The 22,798-nt window shown below is 41.4% G+C and overlaps 1 protein-coding gene across 1 annotated transcript in view; it reads right to left on the reverse strand.

Moving 5' to 3' along the window:
• MCTP1 (multiple C2 and transmembrane domain containing 1) overlaps positions 1–21,828 on the reverse strand; it is a gene marked incomplete at its 3' end in the record, with an annotated part of 214,444 nt that extends 192,616 nt beyond the window's left edge. Inside the window, exon 1 of the mRNA XM_084224913.1 lies at positions 20,605–21,828. Coding sequence (XP_084081039.1) covers positions 20,605–21,183 — 579 coding nt within the window. The 5' untranslated portion in view covers positions 21,184–21,828. The remainder of the gene's footprint in view (positions 1–20,604) is intronic.
• Between the last annotated feature and the right edge of the window lie 970 nt (positions 21,829–22,798).

Consider the following 22,798-nt stretch of genomic DNA (forward strand, 5'->3'; position numbering starts at 1 on the left):
AGGCGAGCCCTTGGTGACCTCGCTGCTCCAATGCTGGAACAACATGGCCCACTATATGAAACTAAATGGTAAAAAAGCTAAGCAACTTGGATTCCTGTCCTGAAATGTGGGCATTGATAAGGGTATTGGGAAGAGGATAGCACACTTCCATCTGGAGTCAAGGACAAAAAGGATCTGAAGCCTGCTACAGTCCAACAAAGTGAGATCCTAACATTTTATTAGAGGGGTTCAAGGCGCCTCTGAAGTGTTTGACCCCAAAGCACAGCTCCTCCTGGTACCCCGACTGCCAGTGCTGGGCTGAACACTGAAAGGGACAGTCTCTTACACACATCATGCCACTGATGCTGTGCAAAGTAAGCAGACCACACTGATTAGATAGCAAGCTCAAACAGGAAAACCCAATTGCCCAGGGACCCTGGAGCTCATCATGGACTGAAGTGAAAATTTCAGAGTATCCAACTACCGGTCAAGGAGAAGGAAAAGGTGACACATGGTGAGGAGGGCCTGTCCACCACTTAACCAGCTACCAGAAAATGAAAAGCAACATGCTCTCTTTAGTGATGGTTCCTGCCATAGGGGCAATGTAAGGATGAGTTATTTCTGGCTCAATGGACCCTTGACGTCTCCAATCATCCAGTAAGAGATACAGCAGGTGATGCATAACTGTGGGACATTCACTGCAATCAAGCAGGCCAATTCACAGAGTGAAGCCTCTGTGGTAGGAGGGATGACAATCAAAATATAAACATGAGCAGGCTAGGCAGATTAATTACATCACATTCCCACAAACACATCAAGGTAACAGCTATCTTGATATTCCTGTAAAGAACCACTGGAGATGGCTGGAGATGTAACCTGTGCCTCGCCCCACTGCCTGGAGCACCATCTTGGGTCTTGCAAAGCATGTCCTGAAGTGACACAGCACCCCAGAAAGAACTGGTTTGGACTACAGGACCCATTTCAAAAACAACCCCATAGATGCCTGAGCTAGAGAGCACGGTATTGAGTAGGTATATCATACTCCCTGTCATGCACCAGCCCCTAGTAAAACTGAACCTGTGCGAGTTTCCACTGATCCAGCAATTTCAGATCTTGACACTTCACAAGACTAAGAAATCACACACATTGGCTGCTCTCCAGCATACCAAAGTATATTGACCTGCCACTGTCCACAACATTGCTTGGGCAAAACAGATCCTCTTGAAGTGCAAAGGGATAGCAAGTCTTCTGTGCACTTTGATAGGTTGTTCTCAAAGCTAATCAACCTAATAAATATAAGTCAGATGTGCCTTTTTCCATAACAAGAATCAATTGATTGATGTGCCTAAAGATTTATATAATGTTGCAGAAGCAAGCGAAACACTGTTTTACATAAGAAGTTTGACTAGGCCAATATTCAAGCAACAATCAATTTATTAATTAATTATGGTAAAGTATGAGCAAAACAGCGCTGGGTACTGTGGAGGTGGTTTTCCCTCCAACTGCACACCGATAGTTGGGTTTACAGGTATTTATAGGGGTACTCAGAAGCTCTCTCAGAAGTTTCTATTTCTACTTGTTTACATCACAATTCTATACACTATTGTGATTTAGTTTTTCTCAGGATGCATCCCAAAAAGGAGGACTCCCAGATGGTGGTGGCAGCCTCGAAGATGTTGGTCCAGTTTCTGCAAGAACAATGACGAAGCCCATCTGGTGAAGTCCAGCTCCCCAGATGTGGGTCCCCCTTGTTATTACAATGACTATAAATCTCACAACAGTGATGTCCAGCTTCCCTTGGTGAAGTTGTGAGTCCTTGAGATGATGTCCGTCTTCCTTTCTCAAGCTGTTTTTCTCAGTTTTGTTAAGGAGTGAGATAAGCATATTTCCTTTCTATATATTCCAAAGCTATAGTTTCAAGGATACAAGCAATATTTTAAAATTATACTTCAAAAGGTTATTATTGCAGCACTCTTTAAGGCCTGACTAAAAGCAAAAAGCAACATCCTTAACGCTGTAATTCAAATGCTCCTAAATCAATCCAGGTTAATTGCAGGCAAAAGCTAGGTTCAAAGGCCTTCTTCCATGCTTTACTTTCCTCAGTTATTATTAGAATTTGCAGCTGTCCCATGGTCGGTGTCCACACATATCGCAATCACAGACACACACATTGCCTTTCTGTACCAGACACAAAACACAGCTTTGTATTTCACAATACTGTCTCCCTTCCCGCTGCTCTCACCACTAGCAATACTGCAGGGATAAACCTACTGAGAGACTCTGTGTGTTCTCCTGGATAACAATCATCCTCCACCTTTGTTTGGGTGAATTGAATACTCATCTCAGGTTTTCTCTGATCAGCATCTTCTTCACCTGCAAATTGTATGACAAGCTACAGTTTTATTTTTCAACATCTTCCTAAAAATGCAGACAGTGTGTGCAATTTCCTCATGTCCTTCTCAGCCACTTATTCACTGGTGAAAGCAGCTCTCTTCACAGTCAAGATATTAAGTTGTATAGTTTTGGAGGCCACTGTAGATGATTTTGCTGCAATGTTATATTATGTCCTCTTGCAGAATTGCTATTTAACAATGACGTCTAGATCCCTTTTATAGTTTCTTCTTTTGAAAATACTACTCTACTCTTACAGACATGAGACTTGCATTTCTCATTGCTCAGTATACAACAATTTTGACTGTGCTTAAAAACTGCCTTTTGTTTAAATGAGTTTCGTTTATGAATTTTTTTCAAGTTGCTATCTATGCCTTTCTGCAATGTGACACCTGCCCATTTTATTAACAACAAATCTATTTATCTCTAGATCATAAAGTATTGGAAAGCATTGGATGGAATGCTCTGAAGAACTGCAATAGAAATATTTCTGTTCAGTGATGCTCAAAGATTACCAATTTTTGTGCATGACTATCTTAACATAAGTTGGAATGATAATTAGCAGCAAAGAAATTTGTAGCTGTAATTGTACAGTATTACACCAGCTCCCAGTAATGCTGCCACTAGAACAAAAGCACAAAGCCAGGTTTATGCCCTAAAGCTCCCATTCATGCTCTGAACACAAACTCACTAACATCCAGAGCAGGGCAACAGAGCTCTCCTGTGCACCTTCTCTGCCCTGCCTCCTGCCTCCTCTCTCCTGACACTGTGGGCCTCCTGCTCACATAGGTTCACCGGGCTGGCTCAGGGCAGCTTCAGTGTGCCAGCTGCACACTCAAGAACAGCAAGAGAGCATTTCAAGGTATGACACCCTGGTGTGCAGGGGAAGGACTACACCTTCCATTATAAAAGCACACATTTCAGAGGCATTTTCCATAGATGGCCCTAGCATTCATGATTCCTTTTCTGATATTCTTCAACAATATTACCAGATACATGCCAACAGGAGCATCAGTTACAGACTTCTGTTCAGTCTGAAGCCCTATGCTGTACTTAAACTTATTTATTATATGAGGCCACTAAGTTTTTTTCATTCTTATTTGAATAATATACATCAGGAGAACTGCAAGTCAATGTTTTGCCTTTGTCAGCACCATTTCTTATATAAATTTTTCTTTAGCAACTGATATGTATAACTGTGTCTGCAGTCACTTGCTCCTGGACAAAAATACCACTGGAATAAACCACATAACCTTATAAACCTTATATTAGTTGAGAATATATTCTTACAGTCACAGCAGAAAATGTTACAGGCCATCAGTATCCAATTATGAATTCCAACATAATATGTGGAGCACATTCAGACAAATCTATTACAATTCTTCTCAGCTATTTCCCTGTCACAGGTGGGGTCTTTTTGTTTTTTTCATAATTCATCAGTGACTATAACAAAGATTTATCAAGGCCTCACCATGACTGTAACAGGTTATATCTCCCTCCACAGAGAAAACAGTAAGCAAAACGGGATCAGTAACCTACAACTGGCCAAACAGGAAGTAGGGTCTGCTTTGTAGGAAATGAGAATGAGTAGTTATCACAAGCGCAGATTTGGATTACCTCTGGATTACCTCACCTCACCTAACAAAATTATTTTAAAAAAAGAAATAATAATAAAATGTCTCCTCCCATAAAAATAACCTGAAGAAGGAGGGGGAAAAAAATTAAGCTAGAAACACTATATTAAGACTGAAATACTGACTAATGTTAGTCTTCCATAGGAAAAGATGAGGCCAAAACAAAATGAACAAACACCTCCAGAACATCCTGCAAAAATCTGCAATCACCAAACCCCAAAACTTTCTGGGATTAACTCCACCTTGCTTTGGCTCCAGCTGTACCATCTTCAAAAAACAAGGATAAAAGCCCTGATAATTGCAGTGTAAGTGGAGGATAGCAATTTGGAAAACTGGTATTAGGGAATAGGGCAGCATGGCACGCCACGGCCCAAAGAAAAAAGCCAGGCTTGAAAGAGAGAATGTGAAACTGAAAGTCCTTTCATTTAAAACAACATGAATCTGTGACTGCATGCTACCAGTACAAATCTTGCTCAGAAAATATGTATCAAGGTACAGGACCATTTATATGAGACTACTGATATTGCAATTAAACACAAAATATATTCCAACCCAGAAAAGAATGCAAAGACTAAATAAACTGACCAAAACCTTCAGAGGGAATCTGCAGCAATGAAACAGGCAGAAAGCGTTTAGACTAATTCATATTCACTATCTTAAAATTCCAGTTATGATGAATTTCCTATACAAATGTAAGGTGAAGCACAGATCTTTACGAATCTGATATGCCAGCTGGTGCTTCAAATAGTTGCTTAATAGTGCCTACCAGCAAAACATTCAATGGAAGAATGCAATCTCCTTGTTCTGTTAGAATCCATGTAAAAAAAAAGATGAATAAGCATAAAATAAATTTTAAAAACCACAATCAAATTTTCAAGATGAAGTTATATATTCTTCCTTCAGGTATTTTTTAATGTCTCATGAGATCATTTTCCTAATTTTCATGAACATTTCATTCATTTATCTCGTACTCTAATCAGTCTTAAGACTTCAAGAATTTCTTTGCAGACTGGTTTCTATCTATTTCAGATATTCTAATTCCATTCTTACATCTCTTCCAGGTATTGTTATAGCCATTTTGATTTTTAAATGTAAATAAGGAACACAGTAGAAAAAGCCAGCAATTACAGCCGCAGTCCTTGAGACTCCATGACTGCTTTCAATTTTCACAGGGGATCAAACAGCTTCTCAGCACAGGAGTAACCAAGTATGGTGTCTGGCTAGCTGGCACTGGCTGGAAGGCACGCACAGCCTCACAGTCATTTAGGATTTTAGTGGGCACTTAGGGAACAACTTCAGTTATCTGAAACATCACTGTTGGCACTGAAAGACACAGATATTTACAATATTCACTATTGATGCTCATCAAGGTACAGGATGACATTTCTGAAACTGTACACATTGCCAGTAAAAGCACTGTCATTCACTTATAAATAACCACTTAAATGACCATAAAAATAATTTAAAAACCAAAACCAAAACAATAAAATAATTCATTTGCTATAAAGGATGTAAACAGTACAATTCCAGTGCCAGCATCTTACACTTTGGAAGGATTAACAGTTTGGTTTAGTGACTACTATTAGTATTGTGTTCCTCTTCCATCACTAGGCAACAGTCTGCTGGGTTATGCTGTAGGGTTACATGAAAAGCATGTTGGAAGTATTTTCTAGAAATCCAGCTTTTCTGCTTTGACAAGTAACTATTTTATTGATATTAATCTCAAGTGACAGGCAGTATAAAAGAGTTACTTATAACCACTCTTAAAGAATTATTTATAGACTTGTAGTAAATTTAATGAAAGAGATAATTAGTATGAACAAGCATAACTTACATAACACATTGGTGTTTCTTTCAGAACAAGTGCACAATGATACAATTAAATACAACTGAAACAATAAGAGCTTATTCGCATCTATCACTGCTCCAACAGATCTCCATCTCCCTCAAACATGCTAAAAGGCAAGACAACAGCTGAAAAACTAGCCATCACCACAATCAGTGGATTTTGCCTACAGAATTGAGATACCTACTAACTGGTAAAATAAATGGCATCTACCTCAGAGTTTCCTTACTGTATTAGAACTGCTGAATGTCGCCCTGTTTTTTAAGATTTTCTAAGCCTTCTGATGTTGACATTCTTTTAGAGAACTTTCTCACACACTTTCTATAAATAGCACGTTTTGCATTCCTTTATGGACGAGGAGAACTTTGATGGACTGTTAGTTTGTCCAGTGTCATTGGAGAGGTGGCACTGTCACCCTCCAATCCACTGTCACTTTTAGAAAACTATATATGTTAAAGTCAGAAAATAAACTCTCCCTTTTTGCTGTTCACCTTGAGAGCAGCAGTGTGCGCCTGTGTTCTTTCGTGCTCTGTAGCGACAGCTGAAAGATTTCTTTGGGTTTTTTAAGATATATATGAAGACTGGGTTTAAAACCTGCCTACTTAACATAGTTTCTTTTCATGAGATCTAGTTTCTGAGATGCAGAAAGCCAAAGTCTTCTCTCTGCTCCTCGTTTAATTTAAGAAGGCTGCTGCAAGAGTCCTCTGCCTTCATCCACGGGACCATCTGCTCAGGGGCACAGAGAAAAAGCAACCTTCTACTTACGTGTCCAGTTACTCACAGCATATCAAGTGCCACTGTTCACACAGCCTCTGAATCGAGCTAATCTTGACCCTTGTTCACATCCAGAAAGGCAACAAGTTAATCAGTTTCTCTGTTTGCACGATGAGGTGCTATTTTACCACTAAATGCAACCCACTGTATATTTTAATATATTAATTCACATTTCAGGACAATATGCTGCTTACACCTCCTCCACTACACCTGAGATACATTAAAATGTTACTAGTGAACAGAACACTTCATCCCCAACAGAATAAGGATTTGCCAGAATGTAAGAGCTAATCCCATTATAGTACCGGGGCTAAGGAAACACAGTACTTGATGCATGAAAGTACCGTACTGCATGAAACACAGACACCTAACTTACACAACCACATCAGTATCAGCAAACACCTTAGCGTAAGACAGAAAAACCTGGTGGTATGTGTCACTGCTCCTCTGGCACTAGCCGAGGCATACATTCTCACTCCTCAGTTCTGTGATAAACCGTTTCCCTTCCTGACCACACAAAAGACATTCAGATTCAGTTTGACAGCGGCACAGAAAATAACCATGAAACTGCCACTGAGAAGAGACACAGACTTCTTAATGCCATGTTACTTAAGTGCAGTGACACCTCAAGTTTCTTTCATTGTAGCACTGATATACACAAATGACACATATCTTATGTATATTCCTGCATGTAAACATGTCTCACAGGACAAGAAGACTCAGTCTTAGGGCAAGAAGACATAGTTGTAAACTGCACCAGGAAATGTTTAGATTTGTCTTTAGGAAGTTTTTCACAGAATGAGTGATGGGGCATTGGAATGGGCTGCCCAGGGAAGTAGTGGAGTCACCATCTCTGGAGGTGTTTAAGGACAGACTGGACATGGCACTTAGTGTCATGGTCTAGTTAACAAGGTGGTGTTGGGTCACAGGTTGGACTTGATGATTTCAAAGCTCTTTTCCTAGATGATTCTGTGATAAGAAGGTTATAATTACACTTGTGTAATTATTTCCACAAAAATCTTCATATGGAAGGTCCAAAAATCTCTCAATGGAATAAATCTGAACTAGATTAGGTTAGTTAGTAAATAGGTACTTAGGTTCCTGGCTTTCAAGTTCAAATAGTACAAGAGTACTCACTCATAGTACATAGTAAATAGTACAATAGTACAAGAGTACTCACTCACACTGCATGAGGAAAACTATTATTTTTGTTAAAATTATGCATATATTTAAATATGTACATAATATTAGGCTAAGGTCAAACCCATACATTAAAACTTCTACAGTGGAAGAGTTAGCTCTTTTAAGGAAAGATGGTTATTTTTGAGACTCTGTTCCACCTAATAGAGCAAATTTGTACTGCACTTCATTTTGGATGACACAACACTGCAAAGTGCAGCATTTATAATTATTTAAACCATAAGCTGTACAGTTTTCCAAAAGCAGAATCGTGCCTCCTAATTATGGCCAAAATGGTGTCTGCTTTGGGTATCATGTACCTTGGTGGCTGCAAATGGCTGAGATTTACTTCAAGCTACATATGTAGCTCAACTGCGGAGCTAAATTTAGCCCCAGCCAGATAAACTGCCAAGAGAACCTGCAGCTGTACTTGTCCTGGTTAACCCAAGTCAAAATCCTTATTGTTGAAACGACAACACTAGATAGAGAAGTTGATGTTTAATAAATTGCCTTTACCACCAGGACACTGATGGTATAATATTACCATAGAAACTGAAGAGAAAGACAAGACTTGGTGAAATCATTGCAGGGAGTTTCCCAACAGATTTCCCAGAATGTTGGATTAGAATCCCTCCCACAGAAACCTATTGTCTATCAACAGAGAAGCCTTAATGCTACTGGAATCTACAAACCAAATAGGACAGGAAACCACAGGACAGGAAACATGCAGCAGAAAAATATTTTTTAAATAAATTAAAAAAACCCGAAAGACCAAATAGAAAACCAGTTATTAAATTATTAAGTTACTTATGATGACAAGGACTATTCTGACAGAAAAGTTCACAGGCTCTCATCAGAAGCAGATCATGCAATTGCTCCAACTAACCTGTTAAAACCACTTAATCTTTTTTGTAAGTATTTTTCTTCCTATGTTTCCTTGAAGCTCCAAGAATGCTTCTGGAAGCACACATGTATTTGTACATGTTCATAACAGACCTTGTTCCTTCATACACCACTTCTTTCCTCATTCAGGTCTAAAGCCAAGGTAAATACTTTCACTTTTCTTGTAAGCAAAAAAAACTAAGATTAGCTTAAGCCTGTGAAATTTCAAATAAACTCAGTCTTCAAATATGCTCAATCTGAACATATAGAAACAGGCCCTTAAAAGCAGTCTGAAAATATAAGAGGAACTTCCAATATGATAAGTATCTTTTTATATCACCTATAAAAATGCCCCAGTCTTCAGGGTCCTAAATGTCTCATGAAAGCCTAACTTCCAAGGGATCATTTGAATTCCTGATTTTGCTGTTTGGTTCTTCTGAAGGTTTCTTTTAAAAATATTAATGAAATAATTAAGAAAACATCCTTTTCAAAGCTTGGGGTTTTTCCCATCCTTTTGTTTTTCTATGCATTGACGTTAAAAAACAAACAAAAAAGAAAATACATGAAAAGTGTTTCAAGTTTGCACTTCCAATAAAGGGTCAATGGCAAGTACTAAGTAGTTACTAATATGAAAAAATTATTTGCAAATCAAAATTCTAAACTTCTTAACAACAAAAGCATTGTCACATTTGGAATTCTCTGACTGCATTTATCTGTACAAAAATGTGCAAAATATCTCTCATCTCTTCCAATTAATTTTATGTTTTGATAATATCAGATTTCAGTCATAGAAAAAAAGTTGTAAGGAGCCACATTTTGGAAAAAGTTACTTTTTTTATAACAGCTCATTTGAGTTTAGGGTACATACTTTTTTTTCTGAGTCTATCGTATCAGATTTCTTGGTCTACATGTGTTTCAATCTATTCATTTTTCATACCACATACTTATTTTTAGGCATTTACTTTCAAGTACAGGAGTCCTTCTTTCTTCTATTTCTTCCAGAAATTTCTTCCAGGATTTAATAATGTATACTACTGAAACGTATTGCAGAATTTTCCATTTTCAATTTTATCAATATTCCAGAATTAAATGATAAATTATACTATTTGCTATTAAAACAGACTCTTTCTATTTTCCCATCATTTCAAAGGAAGCATTTCACATTTTTCTATAAATTCCTTAATTTTTTTCTTGAACCTAGATTTTGAATAGATTGTAGTAGACAGGCAGTCAATCTCCTGTCTTTATGTACATATCATACACTGCAAAACAATCCTGCAGTGCCTGATTGGCTGTCTCACTCATTGGTAAAATAAATCCCGTGGATTTGCTCAAGTATAGTGTACGAAGGTCACAAACTTATTTTAACTGGTTTTGCTTTTGGATTTTTTCTTTTTTTTCAGCCATCTCCTTCAAATCCTTCAGGACAACCAGCAGGAGGTCTCCTGAAGGTGCATACGTAGGACCCTGTCTCAACATTACCGAATTTTTATCAGTACTGCTTTTGCCTTTCCTGCTCTTCTTTCTTTGCATTTTCTCTTATCAGAAATCTTGGTCTCACTTATTATCAGGACTTCCTCTGTAGTTTATTGCTTTTCCTTACTAATCTTGTCTACACAAAACTTTCAAACAAAAAACTCTTTTGTGTTGCATTAGCACATCATAAAAAGGTGACTCAATTTGAACACAACCTGTATCTAGTTCAGGAATTTCTGCATCAAATTTCTGCATCTGTCCTGGTTTGAGAGGAAGTGAGTTTTTTGGGATGCTGTAGTCAAACCAATAGGTGCTCAGATTTGAATATTGGCACCTGGTGTGGCCACTGAGGACATGGATACGCCTCTGAGAACACAAAGGGGTTAAAAGCAGAGAACTCCCAGGGGGAAGCTGTCTTGGGTTCTGTCTGTGAAAGAGATCAGAGCTCCCTGCCTGGCTGCGGGCTGGGCAGGGGAGGAGAGGCCATGAGGCCAGGTGAAGTAAGCCGGGCCTTGGACATATAGTGGAAGGGTAAGCAGCAAATATTACACACACAATTCAACATTACAGACGATTCTCAACCAAGAACCAAATCTCCTTGGGGTACACATGGTCTTTCCATGACCCTCTGCATTATCCACCAAATACACCCAGGTCCCTGAGCAAAAAAAAAATCCCATGGATAGAAGGCAGAACTAATCAAAACTGTTTTCCCTAAGACATTTTTATATGTACCATGGGGACTTTATACTTTCTACAGTATGTGGAGGTTTTGATTGGGCAGGGGCAGCTCAATTGATAAAGCCTTAGGTGTTAACTAATTGGATTGCATTTGCTAAACATAGGTCCAACCACCCACTGCCTTCAGTGTGGTTTTTAACAGTCCATTGTATCATTCAACTTTCCCATAGGGTGCTGCATGACAGGGAATATGATACCCACTCAATACCATGCTCTCTGGCGAAGGTGACATCTTTAAAATTAGTTTCATTGTCCAACAGAGTTCTTTCTGGAGTACCATGTCACTACAGAACTTGGTCTTCAAACCGCAAGCTGGTGTTCCAGGCAGTGGTGTGAGGCACAGGGTACATCTCCAGCCATCCAGGGGTTCTTTACACCACTGTAAGCATGCAACAATTGCCTTGGCAGGTTTGTATGGTGTATGATGTAATTAATCTGCCAAGCCTCCTAATATTTATGGTTCAACCATTATCGCTCCATACCACAGCGACTTTACCTGCTTGGCCTGCTGATTGCAGTGAATGTTTCACAGTTGTGAATAACCTGGAACATACTATCTGTGTGCAGTCTACCCCTTGATCACAAGCCCTCCTCTATTTTGCCACTCCTCCCTGATAAGCCGAGGCCCATCATGCAAGAAATAATTCACTCTTATGCTGCCAGCCCAGTTCCACCTAAGACACTTTAATCTTGGCAGCCCAATCCACCTGTTCATTGTTGTGATGCTCTTCAGTAGTCTGACTCCTAGGTATGTGTACATCTACATGACATGCTTTTACAGCCAACTCCTCTACCTGGCAAATGATGCCTCAACACAATTCATCAGACCAGATGGGTTTACCTCTGTCCTGCCAGTTGGTCTTCTTCCATTGGTCCAGCTACCCGTGCAGTGCATTTACTGTCATCCACAAGTCAACACAGAGGTAGAGCACTGGCCATTTCTCTCATTCAGCAATATCTAAAGCCAGCTGGATGGCTTTCAGCTCTGCGACCTGACTTGATGCACCTTGCCCCTCCATAGCTTCTGTGACTCACCGTGCAGGACTCCATAACATAGCTTTCAACACCTCCTCCTGGGAAAGACGGAAGAAAATGGTGACAATCCTCCATGTGGTGCCTTATTCTTCCACCCAAAGTGCTACGTTCCTCTTCTTGGCAGAAATGTAAATCCCTTACTCCTGCCCCCTGTGGTGACATGAATGGTGTAGCACAGCAACCCCTGGTGCCTGCAAGGCTCCAAGCTACAACCCTTCATGGAAACTGTCATCCAAGCTACAACCCTTCATGGGAACTGTCAGAAAATTAACTCAGTCTTTGGCCAAAATTAGGACAATTTGAGAAATTCTAATCCTACTAATTCAATACTTTACAAGATGTATTATACTAATTATAAAAAAATCCCTTTGTGTCAAATTATCCATGTAATAGTACTTGTATCCATCAGTTTATAAGCCATTAAAATGATCCTTCAGGTCCTTCCAACGCAATCCACTCTGTGACTGTATGATTTTTTGGTTTAAAAGATTACACACAAAAGCAAATCAATAAAATCCAAGCAGAGCACAAAGGAACAAGACTGGTCACCATCCTTATTAATTACCTGACTTGATAAGACATAGTCTTTCTCCTCACCAAAAGAGTCACTCACATGAAACATGAGGTGCTTTAACTGACAAAAATCCCAGTACTGCAATATTTTTATCCGCAGATCTCATGTCTCACACTGAGTCTGAACCTTTCAAAACTAGATATTTTGACAGTGATGGTATATCATTGTTCCTAAGCCTTTGAAATATGAAACATCAGACTTGCTGGGAAGGTATGAATCCCTGTCTCACAGGAGAAAGAGTGCCCATGCGGGTGTAGCCAAGGCATGTATTCCACACCCACTTACATTATTCTTGATGAACTGTTAATGGTGGATCATTTGCAACAGCTGCTTAGTGCACACCCAAGACCAGACTGCAAGCTGGTTGTTAAACCCTGAGTGAAAGGACAGCATTGCTTTGTCTTCACATATTGACTTGCAGTTATAACAATACCCAGCCTACGGGGGTCATCTCTGCCAGTGGGACCTAATGGCTCAACAGCCTCAATGGGCTCAGCTGTACCAACCTAGGTCATCAAGGACTCCCCAAAACATCCCATGACTCATACCAATCCATTGCAGATTTCCCGGCCCTGGGGATGGTGCTGAATCTGACCATACGTAACCTGGGGTTTTGGGACTGGGAGAACAACCACCACAAATGGGCATCCAGAGGAGGAACCCAAATTTCCACAGGACAACTGCTTTCCACAAGACCACAACCATCATTTCAGCAGCCCTGCAGCTACTGCTTAAATGGACTGCAACTACCAGCCCTGACCAACAGGGGCCAGGTTGTACTCTGACATTGTGAGTTTAAGCCAGTGTTTCTGTATTTTCTGCCTTTATTGTAATTTTCCTATTAAATCGTAAGTCCAATTTGAAACCTCTCACAAGGTATTTGCATGGAGTTAATTTCTCCTGCTAGTTTATCTTCAAACCAGCATAGTCACCTACCCCATAAGACTTCAATATATACAAATACTTTCTGGAATTTATATACTCTACATATACAAGATAATTCTGGTGCACTTGCTATGGTTTGTCATCAGTTCACACTTACAGAAATACACTGAGCAGAACATACACTGAGCATAACACAAACTTTACATAAATAACCCTCCATACTGAACTAAATGTGATCTAATTTGTCATTTCCATAAACTACGTCTACTACAGATAAAAATTGGAGGAATTCTGCCTTCTCTTGTCCCTCCAAGATAAGGAAGAGAGGGTATTTATTTTTTGAACTTAAAAGCTTCAGAGATTACATTGTAGCTACCCTCTTAGAATTACCTAGAAGATAACACTTGTAATATCCAAGATCTAGGATAGATAGTAAGATTAGAGGAAAACACAAATATATCCTTCAGATCAATGGTGAATTCTCAGTCATCTTGCCAAAGACCAGAAATTTATCCAATAAGAAAAAAAAAAAAGATACTTGCGTCTATTCATTTATTAGCACATAACACAAGACAAACCAGTTAAGCTAGAACTTCCTACAAAACTGGGTGCTAAATGACATAGTGGCATGTTTTAGTAATATTTTTTTAAAAACACTAATAAGTAATTCTCCCTGCAACATGTAGTAACTGATGGTAAGTCTAACTGGAATTACTAATTTTCTGCATTCAACATTCAACATGTCAAAAAGAGGGAAGGAACATTTTTCAGTATTTATTGGGAAAAAAAAGAAAGTCTAGTCTACAAGTGGGTTTCTATATCTGTATTTTTAAATTTTTAAAGTTCAGCACAGGTCAATAGGTTATGATACACACATATGAAGTACACTGAAGTAAGTTTCGACACAGTCACTTTAAATCCAGATAAAACCCCTGAAACTTAAGCACTTTACAGCTGAGTCACTTGTTACGAAATAAGCATTTATTTGATCTTTTGGTGCAAGGACTGTGGCAAGTCCTATCATCCAAACATCTATTATTCTCAATATAATTATTTCACAATAAGCAGTAGATGAGCAGTAAATGCAAAGGGTGAGAAGAGGAAATAAAGTTTAAATGAGGTTATAGATAAACAGCCACTATTAGTTCACTTTAAATAATCCAAATATTATACATGAGGATAAACGCAAACTGACCAATACTGAAAAATCATGTAGCTCACTCTGAAAACTCCTCAGATCTTTAGTTAATTAAGCAGATGTCATTCAAGATATTATTCAATAACAACTCTATTGTGCCATATCTTGATTTGTCTTCCAGTAACATATATACACTGTTATTAAAATACCATAAACGGACAGTCTGGTCAGATGCTGACAGAGCACAAGAAACAGGTTAGTACATCTCCAACTGCTGAAAGATTAACCTTCTATTAGAGATTAATACAATGAAAAATTGGGCAATGAAAACATCCCTTAACAAAATCAGATGTCTAATTAAACTCTTGGAGAAACAAACAGCTTTGATTAGTTGCAACAGCTGTCTTAAAAGAAACAAACTTCAGCAGCAGTTTTTTACTCTTGGTTGCTATTTCTGTGTAATTTAAGCAGCTCCATGGTCTTCTCACCCAGCCTAAACATTTTTTCATCTACTCATTCTCTGTGTGTCAGTAGCCACATCCCTAAAAGCAAGTGTTCTCCTGCTTTCTAAAATATTGCCCTCTCCATTTTCACAATTATGCTGCTCTCAAATCATCCTCCAAATACCCGTGCAAAATAGCGCTCTCCAACTCTCTGTTTTGTACCAGCATTGTGTCAGGAAAAGGTAATTAATCCTTGACAGTCATCAGTTTTCAAATTTTCTCACCACCTTCATCTTTCTCAGTGAAATTAAAGTAGCAATTAAGATCCTCTTGGGTGACATTATCTTTGTAGCTTTTCATTGACATTTCAGGCTTTCATCTTTTCTTCTTTTTCCTTCTTTGGCTGGATCAATTACATACACCAATTATAACAAACAAACTAAAGTTTTCCCTTGTGTAACTTCACTGACTCACATGGCTCTAAACCAATTATAGATTTATTCTGGTATAGGCAGAGAAACATGCATAGTATGCCAGTCTGGGCTTCATTGTCCCTGCATCCCACTCCACACTAAATTCAAATTCCACTCACTTCTCTTCAGGCTTCTTCCCAGCTCAATCTGTACTCCTTTCTACTAACTCAGATTTCCTTTCTCAGCATCCCAGTACAAGACAACACTCCTTACCCTGAAAGTGCAATGTTTCCTCATACAAGCCAGCTCACTAAACTCCCTTTCTGCAGGTCCTCCTCCTGTGTCACACAGTTCACCCTCTTACATCAACTTTATTTTGTAATAGTTATCTTTATTTGTAAGAATGGGAAAAACCCTATATCTGGATGCATCTCCAGTTTTCCACTTCATCTCATCTCTCATCTGTCTATATTTGTACATTCTAGACCACTGTTTCCCAATTTCTGTTCATTAATGAAACAAACAGCTCCATGTGTCAAAAAATTAATGAAACTTGCTTTCTTATGGCTAAGAAATTAGAGGTTGAGCAGCAGCCCCAGCCAGCCCCCATCTTCCCTCTGCAATAACCCCGGTGCTCTTCCACACCTCCATGTTATTCACATAGCCACTCAAAGAACTGGAAACATTAATGGAAGGGGTTAAGAGCCTGTCCACTCTTTTGGTGTAATGGATCGACCTGGACACATTTTAAGAAGTCAAGAAATTACAAAATTTGTTATCAGATTTGTTGTTATCTTTGAAGAAAACATACTGGAGAGAAGTGCCCACAAGACCTCTCACTGTGACAGTCAGACTGCAGCCTGGACTTCCCTTCAACCAAGAACCCTCTCCCTAAGCCCTCTTCATGTTCCTTTTTGATTCAATATGACATATGACCAGATCCATGTTCTTTGATTAAGATAGTGAAACACTTGTAGGGTCTCTATTACTACATGTCTTAAGAAACAGGGATATTTTCACCCTCCTGGTTTTTACTAAATTACTGTGACAAAATACTAGTAATATAAAACTTTTCATGCAAAGCTATGTCTCACATTAAAGAAAAAGGCCATGCTAGCACAGGCACTGTCAGATAAATTCATGCTCCAGCTGGCACGGAAAGGAAAATTAAAAGGGACAAGTAGAAAAACCCTTGCCTCACTGCCTTGGGCCATGGCAGTACACTCAGACACTGGAAGCATTGTGAAGCATTGCTTCTGGAGTGTTGTTGTCATCCCCTGTCCAGGGGACACCCCAGGAGGCGTCCATCACTATCATCTAAGTCCTTCAAGGATGCAGCACACACGTGGCTGGCTCTCAGCTACATGACAGTGACTGGCTGCCATGTGGAAAGTTATGAAAAGTTTGGCCAAAGAAACCTGTCTCATAGTCTTTGGAAACTGGAAGACGGATTATGTATAATTACACGTGTTCATTTCTTTGTCCTAAAAACATACATTTACATTTCAGTTACTGTTTAAAAGAAACCTGAGTATCCTGCCAATAAATAGTTTAAATTCCCTTCCCAAAAATACTGGAAATCTTACTCCAAGAACTATTCAGTCTTCAGCAAAGAACTAGGTTAGTATTTAGAACTCAAATATAATAGGTATTTTTTGCATAAGACTACCCTTCTATTTGTGCCATTCTGTTCAAACCAAGATACTAATCCTATTCAATGCAACAGAAGCTTTATTCAATACTGAGAAAACTAGGTCTCTCTGCTAGACTGTCCATGCCCAATGCAATAGTGCTATATCACATTTTAATGAGTTCAAATAAAATTTAAATTGCTTGATTATGCTAAATATATGTACATTTCACGATAACATCTTACATTGTAAGTCTTCCCACCCACTAACTCATGCTCCCTCTCAGTGATGACAAATGTATTATTTCAGCTTAAAAGCACAAAAAATTTGACTTATTGTGGGATTTTATTTCTCTCCGCCATCTCCCTTAAGGTATGTAGTAGATCTTTTTGCGCGCAGATTTGCTAAAAAATTCAACAGTCTCAATCCAAATGAGGCAGTAGCATCTGCTTGCTCTCTATTTCAATAAAATTTTACATATATTTTAAAAGAAGTTGCAATTTTATGTTGATTTACTTTTAGGTAATTTAATCTCATTTTAATGATTCTGATATACATTTTTTAATCTTTGGGCATGTAAGGCTGCAATGAAAGACAATGAAAATCCAGACACTGCTGTAAGTCTGTGCTGTTGTGTCCTGGTTACCGAAAAAAACTGAATGGAGCTTTTAATGATGTTTATTCCATATCATACACATTATCACTGTGGTCCCAGCAGGAAAAGCCAAGGAGCAGGAGGGGAAGTGCACCATCTTGCCTGGCTCTCTCCAGGGAGAAGGTATTGGGATAAACCAGGTGGACCAAGCCCCTCTTCACCATTGCTCCTCTGAGCTGTGGCTTTAGGATGTGGTGCTGAAGGACAGCAATGCCGAGTCCAAGACAACTGCTCCAGGGAATGTTAGAAAAGAGAGAGAGAAGGGGCACAAGCTCAGCTGAGCTATTCAGAGCCCAAGCCCCAGCAGAGCTGAGTGAGTGGTGGCAGGACCAGAGAAGGCTGTGCAGAACATATTGGAGCAGTCCAAGGTGGCAGCATGGCGCAAGATTCAGAGGGGTTGGCTTGCCCTACTTAGACTGGGCTGGGGGGATGCGAACATTAAGCCACCAGAGCTCTCATAGCCATGTTGCCTTTGTCCAAGTACATCACCAGGCATGATCTTTGGGAAGCACCTTTTCTTTTGTTCCCAGTGATAAAATGCACTTTAGAGTGTGGGACATCCTCTTTTTATATACTTTTCTCGCTACTGATATTGCTGTGGTTATGGTGCTTCTAGTAAATTGTTATTTTAACTCACAATCTCTTACAGTCTCTCCACTGTCAAAAGGCACAGGGGGAAAGGGAACAGCTTGCTTGCAGGTTTGTTCCCTGCAGTTGTTAAAACCAGCACATGCTGTAAGTAAAACTTGGATTTGAAAAATGCAAGTTATTCCAAACTGCTATTCATGTTACCAGATGTGTAATCCCAAATCCTCAGAAGGGTGTAAAGGCCATGACTGAGGTTAGGCAAGGACTTTACTGCCCTGGGGTATAGCCTGTAAGCATGCAACGGCTCCTGAGGTACACTGAAATGGAAACTCCAGCTGCTCACAGTGGAAGGTCCTTGCTCTGTTAAGAGATCACTGAAGAGTACCAGGCATACTTGAAGACAACCAATGACACTTTATAGTTGGAGTCTTACTTCCCCAAATGTCCTATAACTCAATGAAGCAGGTGAATTAAACTAGATTTAATAACCCAAGTAAGATTATACTTTAGAATTGAGAAAAGCAGTGAATGTGCTTATTATGAAATAGCAGAAAAGCTATTCTGTTTCAGATCATCCCTCTGAAACAGACACAATCAGCAGCTCTGCAAACTTCATCAACACACAAGCAAGCTTTTTTATTATCAAAACCAGCATGTCTGGTATCCAGGCACAGCCCAAATAAATACTAGGTAACACTTGGAGGAATTGGTCATAATCCTGCTAATTAAAAACAAGTGTTAGAAAGCCTAAATTGATTTGATTTAACACTATTCTTTCCAAATGCTATGACTGTACCTTGTTCTAAACAAGAGTAATGCCCTCACAACTAAAAAACATTTGACATGTTTTGTAAGCAAACATTTACAATTCTTTACTAAACACAATAGCAGAATAACACTGAAGAAAGTCTCACATGTTCATATTGCTAAATGCAGCAGTCTTTAAAGCAGAATAATGTCCTGTTGTCTCAAACAACAGTACTTAAATACTTAAAATGTGCAATACATCCCCAGTGCTTTGGGGAGGAAGGGATTAACTACTGCAGGGAAATGCCCACTTTAGGGACACCTGTCACAATAAACCCACCTCAATAAGCAATGATCTAAACCCTTTAAAAGCATTATACAAGAGATAACCACAGTAGTTTCCAGTCAGGCCAGTGATTACAACCAGAGCAACCCCATGACATAAAGTTAAGTCCAGGTCCCATATTTCTGAAGACTAACTCCTTTGAATTCTGCAGAGGGACATTAAAGTACCACTGACTTCAAGGTACACTTGCAAATCGCTGCAGAAGTACTGCCATCCTTCATTAGCATAGATACTGCTCTGGCAGCAGTCAAATGCATTTATATAGCCTATTTTTGACAACTCACAGAGCATATCTTTTAGTTCAGCTACACATTTCTCCCTGATTATGACCTAAGACAATTTATAATTATATGCATTAGTCAGTTACTCCTGAGAAAGGTCGATGGCTGCTTAGAATTACACAAGATCCAAAAATACTCATATGTTTTGCACTTTTCTCGCAGTAAATTTATTCCAAGATTCAGCAGTCCCTATCAACAGTAGCTTCACCACGCAATTTAAAAACTGACAGCTGGAAGAGTTATGGCTTTGTTTACTGCCTTCTCCCAACAACCAGAACTAGTCTTGTACACCGAACTGACAGCTCCATGAGACACTACCCAGCCAAATAACTACCTACAATCTATTAAATGTGTACTAGTGGTTGTCGTTTGAATGTCTTGTAGAAATCAAAAGACATAGTCATTCAAATTTGGATAACCAAACAAGGGGAAAAGCCGAGATCACCTGAGGAAAAGCCGCGCTGCATGTGTTAAAAGCAGACACCAGCAGAGAAGGCCCGCACAGAGCTGCGAGGCGTGAGAGTGAGGGGAGCCTAACTCCAGCCTCCGAGACACCTTTCTTCTGCGTGGTTTATGCAGTGAAGGTCTGAGGGAGGTCGCTCCTGCAGCCCAGCAGGAGCACGGCCGGCAGCGGTGCTCCCGCGGCTCGGGCCCGCGACACCGCCTGTCACGGCGTGCTGGGGGAATGCAGGGCTCCGACGCGGGATGCGGGTGGGAGCGGAGCCGGTCCCTCTTAGGCGAAGGGCACTGTTCAACAGCGAGCGAGCGGGAGGAGGGCTGAGACTCAGCCGTGGCCGTCCTTCGGCTCACCTCAGCTCCCTTCCCCAGCGGTCGCCCACCCACCTCTCTTTACCTCAGTTCCCTTCTCACCTCCTCTCCTCTCCTCTCCCCAAGGATTACCACCCCTCCCGCTCAACCTCCCCACCCGGCCCTGTACGCAGAGAGACGACGCGGGCCGGCACTCACCGCGCTGCTGTCGCCGTCCTCCGTCCGCTGGTCCTGGATCCTGCCGGGGACGGGCGAGCCCTGCAGCAGCTGCTCCAGGCAGGCGGTACTAGGCAGCGAGGAGCTCTTCTGGTGGGACAGGTGCGCCCCGGGCCGGCGTCCCTCCCGGCCACCCGCCGGCCCCTCACAGCCGGCGGCGTGCTCCGGGCGGCGGCCGGGCGGCGGCCCCTTGCCTGGGGGAAGCAGGTGCTCCCGCAGGCGGCGCAGGGCGGAGCCGGACTCGCCGGCCGGCTCCAGGGGCTCGGCGGCCGAGCAGCATAGGTTGGGCTGTGAGGACGAAAAGACGCGGTCTAGCACTTGCCGCCGTCGCTTGAAGCCGCTCCACTTGCCACCGGGCTGGAGGTCCCCCTTGCTGCTCGCCGGCGGCGGCGGGGCGAGGGGCTCCGCAGTGCGGCGCTCAGCTGCTGCCCGCCCGCCGCCGCTCCGGCCCTTGCCCCCCAGCTGCAGGTTCTTCCACAGCCGGGCCTGGAAGGAAACCGCCGGCTCTGGTTCGCTGGGCTTCTCCCCCGTGGGCACTCGGGGCTCCTTGCCCGGCTCCATCCTTCTCCTCCTGCGACGGGGGCGGCGGTGGCGGCAGCAGCAGTAGCAGCAGCAGAGCCCGCCGGAGCCCGCCGCTCGCTCTCCGGTGCGGGGCGGACCGAAACGGAGCGGCGCCCGCTGCCGGAACGAGCGCAGGGCTCCGCCGCACCGCCCCCCGCTCAGCGTAGCGCGCCCGAGGGAGGATGGTGCTGCAGCCGTGATGTTGAAGATAAAGGAAGGACGAAGCTGCCACCCTCGCCCATCTGAGCAGAAAGTTTGCCACCTTAAGCCCACCACCACCCTGGGTGGTCCTTCGGTGGCGGCAGGCGGCGCGAAGCCTGGCAAAAAAAGTTATCGGCGAGGGGCAGGGGGAGCAGCGGCTCGCATACAGAGAGTGCGGCAATGCACACGAGGACTTGGCAGGAGGGTTCGCCCTGCCCTCCTCCCCACCTGTTTCCTGCGGCGGAGACGGCCTCCCCGTACGGGATGATGGGAGGGCGCAAGCCCCGGAGGCCGCGGGTGGCCGAGTCTGAGCGCCCGGCTGTCTCCATGGGGCCGGGAAACACCCAGATCCTCGGGTGAAAGTGGGAATGTGAGACGGCTTCCTGTGCAGCCGGCATCAGCCCTGACCCGCAGTAACTTTGTAGAGGGAAGGTTCAGTGGGATTTCCTCATTGATGTACAGAAAGTGCTGCGGGAAATGCAGGCCTCATCACTGGCTCTGTCCTTCGGCAGAGGTGGGTACTGAGTGCAGAGCCCGGCCCGGCAGGACCTCCCAGGTATCGGGGGAACAAACCCTCAGCTCGCCTGCCGTTCTCGTGTTTTTTAAATTAAAGTTTTCTTATCATAGCATGCTGTACTAGCAGCCCCATCACTGCATTTTTGGATGTTTCTTTTGTAATTGAAATCATACCAGCAGTGTGATTTCAGAACAAATCTTTTGCATTCCATGAAACAAACAAGCAAAAGGAATCTTTTTGCGTAGAGTGGAATTACCTTTGTGAAGTGTACTTTCAGCTTTCATTTAAAAGGACACTTCTCTCAATGGAGGATTTGGCCTCCTATATTTAACTTTCCCAATAAAGTTTGCTACCAGGCAATTGACAGTACAACTTTTGCTGAACAGAATATGAGGAAAATTAAAAATACGAAGATAAAGTGGGTGGTTCCAAATCATCAGGGCCTTGGGAATTCAATCTACAATATTTGAGAAAATAGCCAAAATAACCTCTTGAACCACTGGTGGTTATTTCTGAGGAGTCCTGCCAATTAAGTGACATTTTAGGATCAGAAAAAAAGAACCAAAGATAGTAATAGAAAAAAGAATAAACCAAAATGTTTTAAGATAGAAGGTGATAGATAAGTGCCTTTGATCCTTCGCAATGAATTGAAATAATCAGCTTCTAACTACCTGAAAGCAAAAGCATGAGGTAGCAAAGCTCAAATGGATCAAGGTCTGGAGGAAGCTTATGTGTCCAAATGTCTCAGTTGACATCTTTAAATCAAATAAGGAATTTGCTAAAATGAAAACTCTTTAAAATATTTGTTTCTTGTAAATAATGAATTTACTCAATGAACAGGAATCAAAAGAATAAATAATTTTGTTCGCCAGCTACACTGGGGACAGTGAAAAAGGC

Source organism: Fringilla coelebs (assembly GCF_963513975.1).
Source record: "Fringilla coelebs genome assembly, chromosome: Z".
NCBI lineage: Eukaryota > Metazoa > Chordata > Aves > Passeriformes > Fringillidae > Fringilla > Fringilla coelebs.